Source organism: Lytechinus variegatus, chromosome 10, assembly GCF_018143015.1.
Source record: "Lytechinus variegatus isolate NC3 chromosome 10, Lvar_3.0, whole genome shotgun sequence".
NCBI classification, from domain to species: Eukaryota; Metazoa; Echinodermata; class Echinoidea; order Temnopleuroida; family Toxopneustidae; genus Lytechinus; species Lytechinus variegatus.
In genome coordinates this window covers 11235452-11256783 of record NC_054749.1, presented here as the reverse complement: position 1 = coordinate 11256783, position 21332 = coordinate 11235452, and the positions used below count along the sequence as shown (strand labels likewise).

Sequence of the window (21332 nt, the reverse complement as noted above, 5' to 3'; positions counted from 1 at the left end):
CATGAAACTCTGTTATAACCTTTTATTTTACATCTGACTTTGATAATTAGCTATAAATCTGTTTAATCATTTTATCTTTCTATTCCAATCACTTCATTATCGCGAAAGGTATTTGATAATGCATTCTTTATGTTCCCGATAGCTTCCCTAGGTTTGCGCCATTAGGCATTGTGTTATTGTTACGTCATGAAATTTCTCTTAAGAATATCCTCGCTGGATATCAACATTGAATGTGAACCCATCAAAATGAGTGATTTCACCGTCGATTGGTGCTCGTCTTTGGTGTTGGTGACACAAGTCACGTTGACTTTCTTCTACAATAACATCTAGTGTAGGCTCAAAGAATTGACAGCATTTCACATCGTGAGAGATTCGTTTCAGGACGAGCAGTTTGTTTCATTAAGTTTTGTGTTGTTCTCATTTAAAACTGGGTACACTGTAAAAACTGCGGTGTTAAAACTGACACCAATTGGTGTTAATAGAGGACCACACCCTGAGGTGTTAAAATTACACCCTAGAGATTAAACATAACACCAAAGAGTGTAAATGTAACAACAAAAGGTGTTGTATAGCACCTATAGGTGTAAAACTAACACCACCAATTTAACACCGGTGTAAAATAACTGGTGTGGTCCTCTATGTACACCGGTTAACACCACAGTTTTTGCTGTGTAAAGCTAGCGGTTAGCTAAGTGATAGTGGATATCTAAATAAGTTTGTAATTTGAACAATCTAAATAGGTTTGTAATTTGAACAGTGGTCTTTCTAACTGTCGATTTGCATGGTGCCACGCTGGCCGGCCTCGAGAAGATTTACAAGTACATCGACTCTATTTGTAACGTGTCCCATTAAGGCAGTCGGTCATTGGATAGTTCCACCTTGTATGCTCTTGGAAATCCTTCCCGATATGACCCAGGTAAAAGCCGATGGCACTGAAGATCAGCGTTGGCGTAAGGTCACCCGAGTAGTCGACATTGATCTCATATATGTATCTGTTAATGGCCGTCCAGTATGCGTCATAGTCGTACTGTCGACATTTTACAATTTCGTACTTCAAACGCTTCCAGACGTGTTCTAGATTGAGCCCCCCGATTGCGTAAAATGGAACGACGAAGAACATAATCTTCTGTGAGCCGATCAGCACATTGAGGAAGTTCAACATCGGGATGTTTTGAGGGTCGATATTGCTATCGCTGAAAATGAGGTAATTCCAAATGATATGGGCAGTAATTCCCCAAGTCGCCACAATAATGGAGAAAGCCACCCACGCCCCGATGAGTCGACGCAGCACGTTATAATTCTTGTAGAATTGTGAAATTCTCCTGCGGACAAGATCAACGTTATTACCCGATGCCTGCTCGCGGGCGAAAGTAGCAATCTGATGAACTTCACATTCAAACGATAGGCGTTCAATGTAGACGAGGTAGCAAAAACTACCATAGAATATGTATCCAAAGAAAGCGCACCAGTGGGTGGTTTCTTTATAGGTTGTCAGGGTCCGACAAGATTGGAAGTAGTAGTCGTTGGCAAATCGAAGTGAGACATTGGTCAACGGCCACACCAGAAAGCAAATTAAACGAAGCCAAGAGAGGCCTTTGGCGCCGGAGCGTGAATCCTTCAGGACCGCCACGCGATTTGAAAGATACGCAGGAGAGAGGGGATAGTACTCCCGACAGCGGTGACCAAGAACCAGGTAGAGGATTCGAGCGTAGAAACACCAAAAAGGTATGACCATGACCTCGAAGAGGTACGTGAAGTACGATATGAGATGGAGAACGTCTTCTTTCTTCCCCCAGTAGAACTTCATGTATTTAATGAAGTTGTACGCCATCAGGGAACAGCATAATATGAGGTACGAGAATGCGCAAATATTGACAGCGATCAACCGTTCTGTAAAATAGAAAAAAAAATAATGTTACGATTTTATTGAGGGACATTTCTCTTAAATTACCTGATGAAGCAGATTTAGCTATGTGTATAAAGCAAGAGTTTGATCTTGTGATGGTCTGGCGAGAGGCAATATGTTCGTGTCTGTTATTTTTTGCCACTATTCTATTTGTGTTTTTAATCGTACCATAATGTAGTAATCAAGGGAGTCGGCTTTGACAGGTCAATGGCTTTTCTGACTTCCTACATCCGCTACATTTTCTTTTCATTTCGTTTATATTTCTTTTATATTTCTACCATTTTTTATTGCTTATAGTGTGATTTGAATTCTTTTACTCCTTTGTTGTTGTATACTTGTACATAATATGTTTGTATGTTTTTAAAGGACGTCAAATAAATGAATTGAAAAAAAAATTACGTCAAAGTTCGATTTTTCATTCTGGGTCACATTTCAAACATGGCGCTTGCACATCAAGACCAGTGAATCATATTTGAATCTCAATGGAAAGGGTAGCCACAGCCAAGACCGACTACTAATAATGTATTTTATTCATTTTATTCGTAAAAGACAAATTTAATCTAAAAATTGCATGGAGCAGAAAATGGGTCAAAAATTGAATGAAGTACCTTTCAAGCAATGAGATGACGAGAGTCTAATAACGAAACGCTAACCACGCGAACATAATATGATGTGATATTTGTTTATCATAGGAAAAAACAAATTAATATTGGTAGCTATTTGCATCGATTAAATGACATTCCACCCAGATTTGGAAAATCACATGTGTAAATCATGAGCAAATTATGGGCATCCCGGAGTCATCATTATCAAGGTGTGATGCCCGTAATAATTTTGATGACACGGTAGCCTAAGATTGATAGAAGTAAAAAAAAAATCCATCTTACAAATCAATACCTACTCTTTCGATCAAAAGTTAATGTTTTCCTTGACCGATTTCCATCGTCACCATCCCTGTCACAGTACCCGCTGTCATTCTCATCGACACATTGTTTGGAAGAATCGTCCTTGTCGTCTCCTTGTTGGATCCTGCAGTTGTTGTTGCCCAGTGTTTCTTCCCCCCAAGCGGAATGTGACGAGATGACTGTCGTTGATTCCGTTTTTCGGTGCGGACTCCAGAGACCGAGGAACCCCAGAGTGACTTGGGTGACCAGCGGCAGGGGAGATCTATCCCCAGAATCGCTCTTCGGACGTTGCTCGATTGATTGAGGATGCCATGTACTGGACTGATCCATGAAGAAACTATCATAAAGATCATGCTCTAGGAGATGGGATCTTTCATCGTGTAGAGTGAAATGAGTCTCCATCTTGCAATACGAACCTGATGTTACGTTCAAGGAGTATGTAAGAACAGCCGAGGTTAGTTCTCAAAAGGATGCACACAGAAGCTTTATCACCAAATAAATGATGGTTATGTCTCTGTATCGTAAATGAATTTTGCTTTCGTTTTTAGTCTTGCCTTTGTTCAGGAAAGCTTAAGTATAAGGTCTGGAGAAATATATTTCCGTATCTTCACTGTGACAAATTATCAGACAAGTGTAGAGGGATGGGTGGGTTGGAAGGCAATGATATCATAACCCAAAACTATTGGACATTCGATATTTCCCGCCCATCAATGATACCACGAACAAATCAGATATCGTTTAGGTGATGATTATGCAAATTAGCAACACAAGGAAGGACATTCAGAATTTCCCAGAGTTAAGTTCGTCAGCAGTTATTTATAGCATGGTTCAGTGGTATCAAGTGGTTATTATTTTATGACTGTTATTGCTTCAATGATTGTATATGAAGGTATTTTTATTACTTGTAACTAAGTGTTTTTAGTTTCACTTTACCATGTTTACACGAAAGGTCCGTGCTCATACAGGCGCATCAATCTCAATTCATTCCTGACGCTAATTCTAATATCGTATAGTGTTTTCACTCCTTAGAACACACTGTCCCTAAACCTCTTCCGATAAAATCTAAAATGAAACTTAGAACAAATCGAACGAATAATATATATTTTAGAAACGACTGCCGTTAAGCTAATTTCATTGACTTCTTATGCTATTTGCTACGCGTACCAGCCTGTCGTCTCTGTAGGCCGTGGGAATAATTATGAGCCAGTAGTCAATTGGGACTGTGGTGACGCTCCACTGAGGGGGGGGGGAGGAGTACTGCCCCGATGATTTTTTTTAGTAGTGAAGAAAAAAAAAGATGGGGAATGAACAAGCCTAGGAAGAAGAGTACAAGGAGAGGTCTTTGTCATGCAACTCTTAATACCCATAATATTCCTTCAGTCTGAGAATGAAGGTCGACCCCAGGTCGCCACACACCTTATTCAAATGGCACCACCCTGTCCCTATGTAATACTCTCCTTACCTCTGAATCAGTCAAATACTGATTATCAAATGTGTTTGTCTCTTTATTTTTAAAGAGTATAGTATATAACGTTTGATGCGCTACCGTTTTACCATTGAATTCTCATTTTCTGTAAATCCAGTGCTAGAGCCTTTCCTAATGGGATAAATTAAGATATTTGCTCCGATTTTCCTCGACTATCCACTTTTGCCCGTTGGACCTTTTGGACCGAATATTTCACCATTATTGTCTTTCATTTTAACTCGCTGTCTTTCCGCTATAATGTCGGCTCAGTTGGTAGAGCGTCCGTCTCACAACCGGGAGGTCAGGGTTCAAACCATGGCCGCGTCAGACCAAAAGACGTTAAAAGTGGGAATTGCTGCTACCCCATTTGGCGTTCAACAATAAAAGGGAATAGAGCCTCATCGATCTGGCGCTGCACAGCGGCTGCCGGGCCCACGATCAATTGGGCAAAGCAAATTTTCGGAGTATTTCAACGTTGATGTCTATTTCGAACAATGAAATATGGATTTTCATTTCATTTTAATTTAGATAAATGATTATATACCTTGTCTGATTTATATCACGTCGTGTGTTCTGATACATTATATTGTGTTTGCATGTATAGTGAAGTCAACTTCAAAATTTAAAACTAGCTTAATCACACAATGATTCCTTACCTTCTAATTTTGTGTCACATCCCGTAACTTTTGAATGAGTATATTTGGTTCTAATTGGCGGTTTTCCTTATTTCAGGACTACATTAAAGTATTTCCATCCAACTGATGTTATTTTGTGCACTTATCTATTAAAAAAAAGATATATGAGTCTGACCAACAGCAACAAACATACATGTATTTCAGGAGAAATGGACCACCCTATGCTTCGTAATTTCATTACATTTCTTATTTATTTTAATATTCTTTAAATTCCTCTTGCTTGGAAGAAACTGCAGATTGCAAAAGCAATTTAAAATCAACAGGGCAACTGCACAGTTAGAAAATACAGCAAATTTTACAGAAAAAAAAATTTGCATAAAGAAACAACTAAATCATTCTGAAATTATTATTATCATTTGTTTGGCGTCACCTGTGCCTGGGAGGCGAAAAGTGAACTGAATCGCTATGACCCGCAGGTCTCTCCTCCTGATATAATTATAAAAGGAAAGATTGATTTATATTTTTTCTACAATTTTACAGAACAGGCCTGTTAAAAAAAGGGGGATCGGTTTTATTACAATAAATTTGTAAGGTTAAATACACCAAATACCAATTTTCTGTAATTTTACACAAATGCATGTAAGATTACACAGTGCAGTCAGATTTCAGATGTTCTCGAGACTCTGCTGCAGGATTTATTTTTTTTAATAGAAAATCTCCTGCGTTGACGCGTTATTTTCACGTTTGATTGATTGTTTGAATTTTATTCTTCTCCATTTTGACAAAGTAAGTAGGTACAAAACAGAGTATGAATAATGAAATAAAGGGATCTCACTGGAAAGCATCGCTTGTTTATGTGAGTCCCCTAAAATAAATAACTAATCAACTTTTATCAAATACAAATAAACAAGGTTCAAAAGAATAATTGAAAAATAATAATGGGCTCACGCTTCGTAAGTTTATGCACTATATGCAAAAAATAATAGAATCAAGAGAAAATAACCATACCCCTTTCACATTAAGTAAAAAGATTTTGAAATTTCAGCATCACATTAATGGCTGTATCTATGGTTACAATATTCGGGTAAATAAACCGAATTTGTTTCATTCGGCATGTCTAATCAATAGTGTAACAATCATAAATTCATAATACATTAGTATAATTGCTACCAGGGTTGGCGATTTTTTTGATTTTTAAAAAAAAATTTAAAAAATCGGATTTATTTGATTTAAATCAGATTTTTTTTATGTAAAATCAGATTTTTTTGATTTTTTTTGATTTTTTTAAAGTTCCTTCGAAAAAAAGGGTAATTATCCTTCCCCCCTTACTCTTACAATGACATCAATATTGATGTTATACATTTCACCCCTAATATTGTTCTTAACCACATATTTTGTAATTAAAATCCAGTAAAAATGGACAATTAAAAATAAATTTGAGGAATCATGTATCTGAACTTAATTCTATCATACATAGGCCTATGAAGGAATATTCCATAGGGAATTCCCAGTGAGTAGAGAAAATTCCCCTCTGGGATTTTTCATTCAAATATTTAAAAAATCCAAGAGAAAAAATCCCTTATCAAAACTGCCAACAAACCCTTTGCCAATTACTAGTATTCATGTTTATTGTAAGAGAAATAATTCAAATCAATGATTTTTTTTCAATTAGTCACAGCTTTACAATAGTCAAAGAGAGACTACAACTGTATATGTTTAGGATCTTTTTGATAAAAAGCTCTTCTCTTGCTACAGATATAGATGCAAAACTCTCAGTTTTGGAGAATAATATAGGAGATAGCTTACCGGTAGTCAAACTGTCAAAGGGTGACTATACTACATTCTGTTACTGTGATTTTTTTTACATTAATCTACAATTTTTATTCCCATATTCTCTACAAAAAAATCTGTTTGATCCATGAAGTATGAAAAAAAATCTACTTACTTTTAACTTAAGGGATAAAAACTGCAAAACTGCTTAAATTAAAACATGTATTACAAAAAGAAGTATTTTATTTTAAATGAGACACAGCTTACAACTGCCAATGATTGTAACTGAAGTACCTGCATCTTAACATTAAAATGCAGTGTTAAATGTTTATTCTGAGTTTTGCAAATTGTTGTTATAGAGCTCTTTCCATTATTACATGCAGATACAAAACTTCCATTATTTGTAGCACTGAACATAAAATGGGCTGCAGTGACTTAAAAGGTTTATAAGAGAAAGCTTTTCTCAACAGTCAAATAGTGACTGTACTAGATTATGTTAATGTGATTTTTATAATTATGTTATTCAAAACATCAAATTTATGATAAATGTAACAATACGAAATAAGAGGCATGTTACATGTAAATATGTTGATTACATGCAGGTACCATTTTTTTATTTTACATGACAGAAGTAGTTATGTGTAGGCGAAGGATCAAAACTGGAAAACTGCCAACAAACCTTTTCTCATTGACTTTTATGTATTATATATTTTTTTTTACAAACTGCTCTCTGAAAAGTCTTTGGATTATGTGAAAACTTTACGTTAAGAAAGAAATTGACTAATAATAACTGACAAAGAATGTAAAATTTCAGAAGAAAAACTTGACATGATTTACAAAAAATGAGTACCTATTGACAACATTCATCTGTAGTTTTTAAGGAATTACCTGATTTTAATTTGTTTTAAGTAGATATGAAGACTTTGTTGATCTTTTATTGATATAAAATTAATTCAAAGTTTTTCAGTTGACTTGCAGAATTAAAACTGCATTGAACAAATACTTTGTCCATGATTTGTACATTTTTCAATGGAAGTGATTTAAATCAATGATTTTAAAAAAAAAATCATGGTGATTTAAATCGCGATTTAAATCACGATTTAAATCAACGTGATTTAAATCCGCCAACCCTGATTGTTACGTAATAATTTGTTATTATTCATAACATACATGTATTGTCTTAATATATTGTTATGATCAGTAGCGGACCGTGACCCCGAGGAGACAAAGCATGGGGGGCACTGCATTGTTTGTGAACAATGTCGTGCCCCCAATGCTTTGTCTCCTCGGGGTCACGGTCCGCCACTAGTTATGATGACAAAAACAACTAAGAGGTCTTCGTCGAAAATTGGTGATAAAGCAGCATTTTAAGTCAGTGTCATTCTAGACGAACGATACAGTCGCAACTTTCCATCAGCAGTGAAACTAAGACAAAACCGCTGTTTCGGTTCACGGAATTTCGACAAAGACTTCTTTGTTCATTGTCATTTTACTGGCATTTTCAATGCATTTACTCTGTTCTTGGATCCCAACCATGGCGTAATTTCCTTCAGCAAGAAATTGATCCACAATTTGCTGCACTCAACCCAGGTGAGGTAAATGGGTACCTGGCAGGAATTTATTCCTTGAAACGCAGCGCGCGTAACAGCTGCACTGCTAAAGCCAGGATAATTATGCTGCATATACTGTAGAGCGCTTAGAGACTTCTGAAATAGTAAGTATTAAGCGCTATATAAGCAAGTATAATTATTATCCTCTGTACGTCGCTGAACAAAATTGTTGTCATCATAATCAAATGCAATAACTATTACACTGTAAAACACTATGGTATCAAAAAAAAGAAAAACTAAAACAAAAACATTCGCTGTGTATGAAAGAGATCAAGACTCTCGGGTGTTAAAATAGGCTACACCACGGAGTTTCATTATAACACCAAGTAGTGTCCATGAAAAATATATATGGTATGATAACACGCATGGTTATTTAACCAACACTTAATTCAACATTGGTGTAAAGTAATTGTGTGGTCATCTATCAACATCCAGTGGTGTAGTTTTACGCCACTATTTTTGCATTGTAACCAATCCAATGCAACGATTTTCAGTACTCTGAACATTAACCATATGATGAATTTTCACGATGCGAGACCACGCTAATAGCCCACTACTTGTCTTAGTAAAGATATATTTAAAAAGTTAGATTTTTAGTGCAAAGGGCTTATATTGATATTTCAGTTCTAAATTGGAAACAGAAATTTGCAATTGATTGCAAATGTTTTTAATGCTCCTTATGTTGGGAGTAGGGCTACAAATAGTTGAAAATGGTGTATCTACTGTGAATCTAGACCCTTAGTGTGATGTAATTCCTGCATCTTCCCATGGGTTTGGCTGTTAGTTCGTCCAAGATGCCAAAGCTTTGTGACTGGTCAAGGCGGAATGTAAATCGTTGGAGGAGCTTAGCCAAGATGATACGGGATTCGATCTGAAAAGTAAATAAAAAAAATGTCTGGCTTCAAAACCCTCAATCTCGTTGTAACGAGTTGAATTTTTCAATATTTGTTTTCAAAGGTGAATGAATGATGGTACAGGCAAACATTAAGACTGAATTCTAGTTCTTAAGGCCACCGCACACCTGTTCGTGATCCGATTTTGGAGCAAATCGCATTTTGCTCATTTTCTGAAAAAGTGAATGGAACATATCATTTTATTTGAGGTTTAAATTGATTGAAAGAATACTGATTTATAACCATTTTGAAAAATTCCATGCCTTTATTTTAGAGTAAAGGCCAAATTAGTGTCAAATCTTAGGCAATCGTACGACTGCTGTGGCGTCATTACGACTAGATATTAAATTCGCTTTTATTCTAAGAAGGATGCTAGCACAGTCACGGATTTCAACACAGGTATTCGTACGATGATTTAGAACATTATACAGTAAGATATTCCAAGTCTCAACATTAGAGCATCAAATTCTATTACATTTTATTCTGAAATCGGGTCACAGACCAATCGTAAGGTCGCCTTTAGAGATGATATATATTTCAGTAGGATGGGATTTCTATAGGACTATTATGACTATGCTATTTAGAATTACGGCAAGTTCTGTATTTAGGTACTAAAGTGAAATCGACACAACACAACAGTTTTTACGCAACTGAATATATAGGCCTACTATGATATACTTGGATAAACACAACAATAATGACAGGATATCACCTGCATAAGAATGTACATAAAATATAGACATTCCATATCAAATTTGTTTTGGATTTTTTTGGCCTATTCGGGTAGCGGTATGAGGTCCTTAATGCATGCCATCCCATGCCTAAATACTGTACCAGCTACCAGGCGTAAAGATATCCGGTGTAATATGGTGTAAGTCTTCTTACCAGAGCAAACTGTTGACCAATACACGATCGTTGTCCCATAGAAAATGGAAAGTAAGCATAGAGATGTCGAGGTCTGTCAATAAAGCAGAGAAAGATTCTTTTAATTGCAACGATAATTCTAAGAAAGCAGCAAGTCGCCAAATACGTCTTGATCTTTGGAGCTGCCTGTTATATCGACGAGAATTGCTGAATATTTAAAACAAATTGTGAGTTAACTCAGAATCTCATAAAACTATGAACAAAAAAAAAGTTTGTTCTTTTAAACAGATTCATGAAGGGGATTTTTTTCTGGGCTCTCGCAATAGGCTATTATTTTAAGACTGCCACACACAATGCACCCGACAACAACCCGACTTTAGCACAAATCGCACTTTGGATTTGATATGAAATTTCGAGAAGTAACATTATCCAATTAAAAGTTTGGAATAATGCTAGGAATTTTACTCCAAAAAAGATACTCCTGTTTGTATCCTTCACATAATAACTGTTTTAGGCACGATATATGGATTGGAAAAGTGATTTGCACTTTGAGGGGATTTAACAACACTGAAGACAGGTTTTATAAAGAAATATGAATGATGACTTACAGCGATCCGTCTTCTGAGGGTTTGAATCGATCAGGATTAAAGAGAAGAGGGTCATCAAAATATTCCTCCATTCTCGACATCAGGACAGACATAACCTAAGACAGAAACAATTTATGTTAAATCTTTCATGGCACCGTAATATATATATATACATATTATACATAATAATATTAACAAAAATAATAATGATAATAATAAAAAATAGTAATAATATGTGACATTTATAGAACACTTAATACAATAATTCTAAGCGCTGCATACTATTACCCCAACTTTACTACGCCTAGCTGATCGGACGCTCGACTGGAGCATTTAAGGAATTTCTTCCAACCCGATATCCATTTACTACATCTGGGTGGAGAGTGGCAAACATAAATAAACTCCTTGCCAAAGGATGCGAGTGCTGCAGTGGGATTCAAACCATGACCTCGCGGTAGTTCCGAGACCTATCCACTGAGTCACATCACCTCTCTATGTATATATTCAGGGGCCGCGGAAGCGGGGGACGGGGACTTCGGCCTCTCCCCACTTTTTCCAAAACCGTGTCAAAAACATAAAAATGACAATCATGATAGCGATCTTTGGCATGGTGCAGCTCCCCCCCACTTTAAAAACCGTTCCGCGGCTACTGTCATTTACATGTTAATTTTTGGTAAGTGGACTTTCTTTGTTTTCAATGCTTTGATTTCAATCATGTAAGTATCAATGGACGTATTTTCGGTATGAAAAAGTATCAGTGACATATTAATAACTGTACCTGATTACATAGTGATCTCATACCACTAAGGTCAGTAAAAAAAAAAAAAAAAACTCGCTTCTTTACATTTCTTATTGTGTACAGTGTAATTCATTGTGTAAATTGGACAAATCCAAAATTAGATTGAGAAAAAGAAATAACTTCTAAAGGTGTAAGGTTGAGATTTTTATTCTACGTTTCAATGGTCCCCCAGTGTAATCGAAAGATATCATGGAGAATGTTGATTTTTCTGAAGAAAATGTTTTAATCCGGTTCCCATCACAGAGAAAATAATAAGAACTATGTTGATCGCGATCCTTACGGTAACATTGGCCTTAGCTGGTATCGTGATGCCTTTGTATGTAATTGGATGAGCGGTAATGCGAGTAGTACCTCCAACAGGTGTATACAACCTAAGGGTTTCCTTCAGAACCTATCAAAGGAAGAAAAGGAGAGGGGGAGATAGAGAGATGAACAAGCAGAAAACAGGTTAACATATCCATTAGATAACTATGGTCGAAAAACGTATATACACACCATCATTGTGACATAAGGACAAGTTGACTTTTAATGTTGACATGGCAACATAAGTTATTCTTAGGCCGAGTAGAGATTAGTTACACTGTCACTGATAAAATTAATAACTTGCTTTTCATTTATGATCGCGAGGATGAGGCCCCAGAAAGTTCCCCAAACCCCTCACAAAAGCACTAAAACAATAATATACAACGAAAAGTTATGTTGATATCATTTTTGTCGTAGTAGATTTACCGAGAAGGCCACCAATAGAAATTTTAATAATTGATTTCTCAAGTATACCACATCATAATTCATTTATATATTATCTTACCCTCATCATGTATTCAAGTTTAGCCAAATCCTCGTATTGGATTGTATGTTTTTGTCCGAGCACCTCATCAACCTCGGCTTGTAACCTAAGTTAAGACCAGATTCGAATTTATTTTCATCATCATGCTTTAAAAAAATCGCATTACGTTCCTACGATTCAATGAAAAATAAAGTTTTGAAGAATAAATATCATTAAACATACTAGTCCTCATAAAGGCATAACAGATTACACACGTAATTACAAGATCTGCTGCGAGTCAGATGATGCTTCCCAACCATTTTGTCACATGACTCGAAACAGAGCGAACAGACTATAATCATAATTAGATATAGAAAAGCAAGAATACAGAAATTATGGAATATGATTTTTCAATCGGACTTCAATGAAGACCAGCATTACACAATTTACACAGAGTTGATGAAAAAATACGCTACCTGAAGTTTTTAACTTTCGCAGTTTCACTTATGGAAAAAAATTGATTCATGTATCACATGCGGTTTCTTTTTGGAAGCCACCTGAAATTTATGATAAAGACAATCACCTTTTAGCAACTTCAGGGTAACGTCCAAGTTGTACAAATGTGAAAGCCAAGAGGTTGCTTGTTGTTTCTTGACCTGCAATGCATCCAAAGGAGCAAACGATAAAAAAGTTTGAGAAATGAATATAGTAAAGTAGAAGTCTTCAAGTCCTTATATTGGAAACTTAGATCAGTAATGTGGAAAACAACACTAACAAGTGGAACACCTCTGGCAGTCTCGCCTGCATTACGCGGTTCAATATAGTGCACTGCTGACTTTGAAAACAGTTATTCACTAAAAAAACAACTTCATGTGATAATAAAATACTATGTACATTGACCCTAAATGACCTTTGACCTTGATCATGTGACCTAAGACAAAATGATCAGTTCCACTTGAAACACGTCTAATAAACTAGATCCCTAAACTTTAAAAGTTATGATGACAATTCAACAATATCCCCATGGCCAAAGTTCGTATGTTCCCCTACACCTGGACCCGTCACTGTTTCAAATACATGACTTGTTTACTAAGAATAAATATTGATTTTTTTTTAATCTTATTTGGCAAATGAAATCATAAAAGTATCCAACACACATTAAGTCAAAATTAATATAAGTATGCAACATGAGTAGGTCATCACCTGCTATAAACAGAGTTACGAATTCATCCAGCATATTCTCCATTTGGAAGTCGTTGTCTCCCTCCAGGTCTTTGGCTATATCAAGGATGAGGTTCAGGAGATCGTTGGGAACATGGTCTCCTCTTTTACGAGCTTGAATGCGTTCCTGGATCTGTTCCCGTCCGGTTTCCCTGACGAGGCTAATGGCTTCGCGAGTGCCGCGTCGCATGGAACTAGACCATGGATCGATCTACAAGATTAATGATCAACATACAGATTAAGATTACAAAAAAAAAAACAGCTTCAGGTTCGCGAGTGTAACGCCGCATTAGACTACCCCATGGATCAATCTACAAAGATAACAAATTATTGAAAAATTGCAAAAGAAAACAACCCAACAACAACAGCTTCAGGTTCGCGAGTGTAACGCCGCATTAGACTACCCCATGGATCAATCTACAAAGATAACAAATTATTACAAAATTGCAACAACAACAAAAACACAACTGCTACGGCTTCGCGAGAGTCACTTGGAACTAGACTATGGGTCGATCTACAAAGATCAATGATTTATACAAGATTACAAAAAAAAAAACGGAAGAGGATTTACCAGTGTAACGTCGCATGGAACTATACATAGATCAATCTGCAGAGATCTTTGACTAATAAAATTACCAAAAATGCAAAACAGAAGTAAAGGCGTTGTAATTTGTGGGTACCACGTCGCGTGGAACTATATTGTATACCATGAATCGATCTGTAAAGATATTTGACTTATGTAAATTAAGATTTAAAAAAAAGAGAGGCTTGTTCTTACTGTCATCACACATGAGTACATTAGCTTTATATTTGAAAAAAAAAATTATTCATTTTCCCCTATTTTTTTTTCATTTTCAGGGTACCAAAAAATAATTGTCTACCGAGGAAGTACTAAGGTCATAGGGTCTTGAATTGAAACATTTTAAGTGCAAACATGCACTTCACCATAATGGCACCACTCTACACACCATTACGGGTGAACAAATATTCTTAAGGAACAAAAGGTGCATTGATATTAGCTCTCCGTATTTTGTCTAAAATGAGAAAATTAGTTTGGTTTTGATTATGCAATTCATCAAAAAAATAGAGGGACAAATGTATGTCTGAGAGAGGGGTAAACCTTGGTCATCTTCCGAGTAGCGAAAATAAAGATTTGGCTTATACTCACTGTAGACCAGGGTTTATCATGAAACCTCTGCATGCCCCGAAGTGCAGTTGTAATAGCAGATGGGAAGGGACAACTTGGATCTCCAACAGCATTGGTATCCATGCTGAATGCAATCTGTAAAGAAACTTTTGTTCGTATGTTCTTGAAGTCTTGTTCCACAGTGGAACACGATGTAAAATTATTTTGGCACTTTCCAATTTTAAGCAACTTAACGGTGTGAAATTATCATCACATTGTGAAATTTGAGCATTCAAACAGGTTGAATCACATCTTCATAATTATTGTCCACTTTGTGAACACTCACACTCTGGAGTGTGTGTGTGCGCGGGTGTGTGGAGTTGTGCGTGTGATTGTCTGTTGACCTTAATATCAATATCCAAATGTCGTGAACAGGGCTCCTCAAACCTCTTACATCAATATTGTAATTCCCTACTTGACCTGGAATACAGGCGCACGCCATGTATCGCACCGGAGGTTTACACAGTTAATCATCTTTACACGTTCAAATTTGAGCAAGCTAACAGTGTGAATAACATTTGAAGAGTTTAGTTGCAAAAGGGGTTAGGTCCACTTTGGACCATTCCGAGAAAAAACACCTTTTTTATTCTCACTTATTGCAATATTCTTATGAGAAACTAAATTGCCATGATGTACTACTCTATCATGTGCACATAAAATTGGGTATAGAATTTATCTACCTGTCTTCAGTTTTTTTCTATATATTTTTGAAAAAATATCATTGTGGACCTAACCCCTTTTGCGAGTAAACTGAAATAAATCCGATCTCTTTTGATTAAAAAAGTGATTTTTCTTTGCCATTTTCAGTCACGTTTTGATTTGAAATTCAAATTTTCTTTGGTAACATCGGAGTGACTAAAACTTTAGAGGTTTATAGAGACAGAAAACAATAAAATTTACAAAATATGGACCTAACCCCTATTGCAAGTGAGCTTGTCATTTCTTCTCGGCAGGTTTGCCTTCTACCCTCCCTCATATTCCATCTATATTCTAAAGCTTTCATAAAGGAGAGGGCAACACCATTAGAAAATTGTGTCTTTCCAGTTCCGGGAGCGAACAAACTCCAAGTTAAAGGACAAGTCCACCCCGACAAAAAGTTGATTTGAATAAGAGAAAAATCAAACAAGCATAACACAAAAAATTTCATCAAAATCGGATGTAAAATAAGAAAGTTATGACATTGGAAAGTTTCGCTTGATTAAAAAACCCAGTTATATGCACATCCTGGCTGGTATGCAAATGAGGAGACTATGACGTCATCCAATATTTCTTTTGTATTTTATTATATGAAATATTCCAGTTTTCTCATCATTGTCGAGTGATACAACGATTAATTCCTCCCTGAACATGAGGAATCAGCATTGTTTGATACTACATGGTTCAAGTTGGTCCTTATTATCAGATCTATAAAAAATGAAAATATTGTATAATTCAAACAGCAACAAAAAAAAACAAAAGAAGTAGGGAGTGATGGACATCATCGACTGACTCACCTAGTTGTGCATATCACTGTTTTGTGAAAAATAAGCGACACTTTAAAATGTCATAACTTTCTTAATTTATATCCGATTTTGATGAAATTTTCAGCACTATGCTAATTGATTACTTCTTTATTCATTCAAGTCAGCATTTTCCTAGGGTGGACTTGACCTTTAAAAGTTTCATTCAACAATAACATTTTGCGTTTAACTTTAAAAAGACAGTGGATTTTGCCTCGATGGCGGTGCAATGACGCGTCATGACGCCAGTACAATATCTATTACATTTATAACAATTATAATAATTTTCATTCAAAGATCTCCACTTTCCATTTTCCCGTGACCTTCGTCCCTAGCTCTTACACCTCTTACAGAGATTCGTTGGGGTTATTACCTTTGCAATGACATCTAAGGTCACCTTGTTGAGTTCGTCTAGCATGAGTACTTCTGTTTTACCATCAGCCTTCTCCTTGAGCTGCTGACAAAGAGCCTCTGATCCTGCGTTGAATTCATCCACAAGACTCATAAGATACCTATTAGCCATTAAGTAGACATGCATCAAATTAGCTCTGTAATTTCATCGTCTGTTCACAAGACTATTTAAGGGAAACTTAAAGTTATTGACCAAAACTGTATGGCTAATATTGATAGAATTGTCAGCAATTAGTAAGTACCTAAACAGCAACCAACCATGACCGTCCAGTCAAAACTACTGTTATTTATTAACATTATAGAAGCGTTTTTTAAATAACTTAAATACATCTCTTTGATCTAAAGTCCGGGTCTAAAGTCCCGATCGGTAATGCCACACTCTTAAAACAAATCAGTCAAATTGAATAGACCAGTAGTCAGCTGGGAGCAACTGATACGGCAATCACTGATATTCACATTTCTGACGTATATTCTAGTCAGAAATAACCCTGCTCTAGTGAAATATGACAAGAAAATAGTCAAATATGACTAGAATAACAGTTGCACCCAGATGACCCTATTAACTAGTCATTTTTGACCGATTTGTTTTTGGAGAGCACTGACCTCTACAGGTCATAGACGTGGGTAGTGCGCATCCCCTGATTAGACATCCCCCATTATGACCAATTCAATATGGTACTTTTTATATATACCACACGATTTTCAGTATTTGTGAATCACCACCCTGGAAGTCAACCGGAAGTTGTTCTCACTTTCGTCTGAAGGCGGGATTCATGATAGCCCTCCTGTGAAACCACTTCTCGTGATCGACCTCTGACACCAGTCCATGGCCCATGAATCGTTGACCATACAACTTCTGGAAGCCACGATAAATTTCTTGAGGTTTGGTATGTTTGCTGTTCAGGAGCAGTTCCTGAAATTGACGGTATTTTGATTTTAATTGAGGATGCCTATTAAAGATAGTGCAAGTAGATACTGTATTGGAAAAGGATTAAAATTGGCATGATATATAGATGAGCTATGAATATTTTGTTCTGTCAGAAAATGTGTAGTATTTTGGAGACCTTGTCCAAGATACTATTTAGCCTATGTATCCAAATGACAATCATTTGAGACTTACCTTAGTGATAAAACTAACTCTAGAAGTCGGATTGATATTCCAAAATGCACTTGTTCAATATTTACCATATAACTTCAACCGCAAAAAAGGGCGAAACTAATTACAAAATAAAATAAGAAGAATTAATAAGAATTTCGAAGTGCACAACACTCATTCAACTTTAAAGGGCAAGTCTTCACCTAACAACAAAAAAGATGATTTGAATGAATGGAGAAATCAAACAAGCACACTGCTGAAAATAAATCACTAAAATAAGATTTGAAATAATTTTGTAAAATGTAAAATTTTGAAATGTCGTTTATTCTTCTAACAAAACGGTGATATGCTCACCACTGGCAAAATTCAAATGAAAATCTGATGACGTCACACACTATTTCTTTTGTATTTTGTTACATGAATTATATGACAATGGGAAAGCTCTTTCATCTAATCATTATCGGTTATAACATTGGCAATTATTCGTGTTCAATTGGCGGGTTACCTTTACAATTTCGGGTGCTGACGCGATGAAATGTGATTTCCAAAAGATCCTTAAGTAATAGACTGGTCCAAGCTCCTTTGCCCTGAACAATTTTGTGATGAAACAATAATATAAAAAAATGATTTTATTCTTATTTAAACACGATTAAAAAAGTCAAAAGTAGTTGAAAGAGGAGGTTTCATTTGGGCTCAGTTGAACAACTGAATTGACATCGCTAGACATTGGCATCAATGATAAAACATAACAAAGGCAAAGACCAAACAAAAGCTATTAATAAAAAAATTAAAATGGATAAGCTTCTAAGAGACACCGACTCACCCAGTAAATGATAAAATATACGAAAAGACGATTTTTTTTTCAATTATTAATGATCCTGTATTCTGTTCAGGAAAGCGTTATGTATCAAAATGCAAATATCCTTCTTAGTTCAAATACATTCATTTTCATTACACAAGACTTGTTTTTATTTCTTATTCCTGCAACTATGCAAAATATATTAATTTCTACTTGAAATCACTTTAGTCATACGTATATTATAACTGTTAACAGGTCTAAGTCAGAAGTCAGTCTATACTTTTATCATGAATGCCTTGAACAACTTTCAAGATGTCAGGACAATATTAGCCCACGGAAAAGTTGGAACTTGTCGCGGCTTCAGATTAGTTTATTGTCTTATATAATTCCAGGGGGTACTATTGCCCTATGGGAAGTACTGTAGTCGTGGGTGAGGGGTGATTTTCTTCCTTGGATGGGGAGAAATTGGCAAAAAATCTACAGAATAATGTAATCCAATTAAAAAACACAGCCTTTCATAGATATATATTAAAAAAACATTTAGAAATCCATTGCTTCGTAGGCCTACGTGAAAATTTGTGATGAATATAAAATTTAGAAATTCCCCACTCTGATCTAGCAAACATAAGGAAAGCGAATTGGTAAAATAACCGAAAAGAGAAGCGATCATAAACTTACATCAAAAATAGGACGTTTGCCAGAGGTACATCAACCTTTTCCTTAAAGTTTCCTAGATATTTGATATCTCCCAGAAAGAAACTGTGATAGTTAAAGACAAAAACACCAAGTACTTGAATACTGCATGTAAAAAGCTGTGTAACACAATGACTCGTGTCATCATCACATCGGGCTATCTTGTCAGGTTGGGGAATCGTGAAAAACGACCATTCCTCAAACGTCGGGTACAGTTTAAACGACCATTCGACAAAAAGGTCCCCTAGATTTCCATAAAATTTGGGTCCAATAGCCGATGTTTTGTAAAAATTCATAGCCAAATTTTCGGGTCATCTTTTCTCGAATGATCGGGTGTACTCGATTCCCGACGCGATGTGACGTACATAAGACATAAGAAGCAATTGATGACGTTCTAGGAATTAAATGGATTCTGTTGATGTCGTTGATACACAATTACACAATAATGTAAGCATACACGATGTCTAGGTACCGCAAGACAGAAATGATAATAATAAGTGGAAATAATTCGCTGTTGCATAACACAAACACATGGCTTGCAATGAAATATTCTATCCTGTACATCAATGGAATATATCATATTTCAATCAAAGAATACACTAAGTAAATGTACGAAAGGGGAAAGGTGATGCCGTATGTTTATTATATAGAAATTCAATCCACTTGTGGCAACTATCTTGTAAATGATAAACAGTGAAATAAATGAAAACGAGAGAATAGTAGATGGATCATGGGTAGCTTCAGTCAAGGTCCAGAGCTGCCATCCACTCTGAATCAATTAAGGCTGAAAAATATGCCTCCAACGGGAATCAAACCCTGGCCCGTAGTTCTATTATTATTCTCTCATTCACGTTAAGATATATATTTTATCTACAAAATAAACGAAGGATAGCCAAAGAATATCGCATTAGTTTATTTTAAAGGAAAGTGGAATATTCTAATTCGGATATTACTCGTTTATTTTGTTATTTCTTTCCTTGACGGTGAGCATATTTCATTTGTCCGTATATATATATATATATATATATATATATATATATACACACACACACACACATATGTATATATATATATATATATATATATAGTGTTTGTGTGTGTTTGTGTGTATACACGGTATATAGTAAAATAAGTGAAAATGAGACGATAATATATGAGTAGCTTCACTCAATGTCCCACAGAGCTGTCATCCATATTATTTTCAAGAGAATTGCCTCAAGTTGTTTGCATTTATCCAATTTCTTTTAATATGTTGTTCAATATCTTCATATAATTATATATATATATTAGGACCATGATATACGGACAATATTGTTGTGAGCAATAAACGAGACATTCAATATTCATTTGAAAATATATTCGGCCCATGATACACCGAAAATATATAAGCGAATACTAAAGGTATATACCTCTTGTTTTTTGCAGTTGGCACATCTCTCAGGTTGTATTCAGTCCGGAGAATGGCGACCGACAACAGAGCTAGTGCAACTCCAATTATGCCCAGGATGAGAAGGGCAACGTACCCAAGAACAGTCAAGATGATGGCCATGATTCAAGTAGAAAATTGCCGGAAATGCATGCATCAGTCGAAATTAATTGGCAGTATAGAGATAAGTGTGTAAGATGTTTTGGCCTACAGCACAGTCATGTGCAGTGAATAGGCCTACCTGTTCATTTATTCATTCTAATAATAATCGGTGATGCAAATCACATCGCCTATTGCGAGTTGCGACTGTAAATAAAACTTGAACTTCGACCTTCCTTTGTAGCTGACTACGGTCAGTCTTGAATTCAGTCCCGTTAAGATATTTTCGACAATCTGTCTTTTATGAATACTGATTTATTTTCAAGATGGTCTAAATTGTTGATTTTATACATTTCCACATGGGTTGACCAAACATGTCTAGTGTTTTGAGACATGTGAAGTACCAAACATAATACAGCTCATTTCCGGAATGATATCGTAAACGCGTGAAAAAAAAGAACAAGACTATAGTCGAATGGCCTCAAAATCCGGACTTTGATCAGAGGATATGAGCTCAGTGGAGTCAGTATACACTACGTCAGGACACTCAATATTCACGCCTGACGATCAGTCACATATTTTTCCTTGATATTCGTGGGTTGAGTTCTATGCTTATTCGAATACTAAGAAGATAAAGCTTAAAGTTCAAGTCAAGTCCACCATAGAAAAATGTTGATTTGAATGAATAGAGAAAAATCAAAC

At 35.8% G+C, this 21332-nt stretch overlaps 2 protein-coding genes across 3 annotated transcripts; both read right to left on the bottom strand.

The window, feature by feature from the left end:
- Nucleotides 1-604: 604 nt before the first annotated feature.
- On the bottom strand, nt 605-4687 carry LOC121423249. Its single transcript, XM_041618570.1, has 2 exons — nt 2808-4687; nt 605-1890 (listed from the first exon to the last, which is right to left on the bottom strand). Exons 1-2 carry the CDS (start codon nt 3211-3213, stop codon nt 830-832), a joined length of 1467 nt encoding a protein of 488 aa, XP_041474504.1. The 5' UTR covers nt 3214-4687; the 3' UTR covers nt 605-829.
- Nucleotides 4688-8896: 4209 nt separating this feature from the next.
- Nucleotides 8897-21332, bottom strand: LOC121423228 (cholesterol 24-hydroxylase-like). Of its 2 annotated transcripts, XM_041618547.1 has the most exons (13): nt 20515-21331; nt 19091-19171; nt 18119-18200; nt 17270-17430; nt 16480-16618; nt 14590-14703; nt 13404-13632; nt 12784-12856; nt 12243-12327; nt 11715-11825; nt 10657-10751; nt 10070-10142; nt 8897-9162 (listed from the first exon to the last, which is right to left on the bottom strand). In XM_041618547.1, exons 1-13 carry the CDS (start codon nt 20652-20654, stop codon nt 9022-9024), a joined length of 1524 nt encoding a protein of 507 aa, XP_041474481.1. In that variant the 5' UTR covers nt 20655-21331; the 3' UTR covers nt 8897-9021. The 2 variants fall into 2 exon arrangements, with proteins under 2 accessions (XP_041474481.1, XP_041474482.1); XM_041618548.1 differs by lacking the exon at nt 19091-19171 and having other exon boundaries at nt 20515-21332.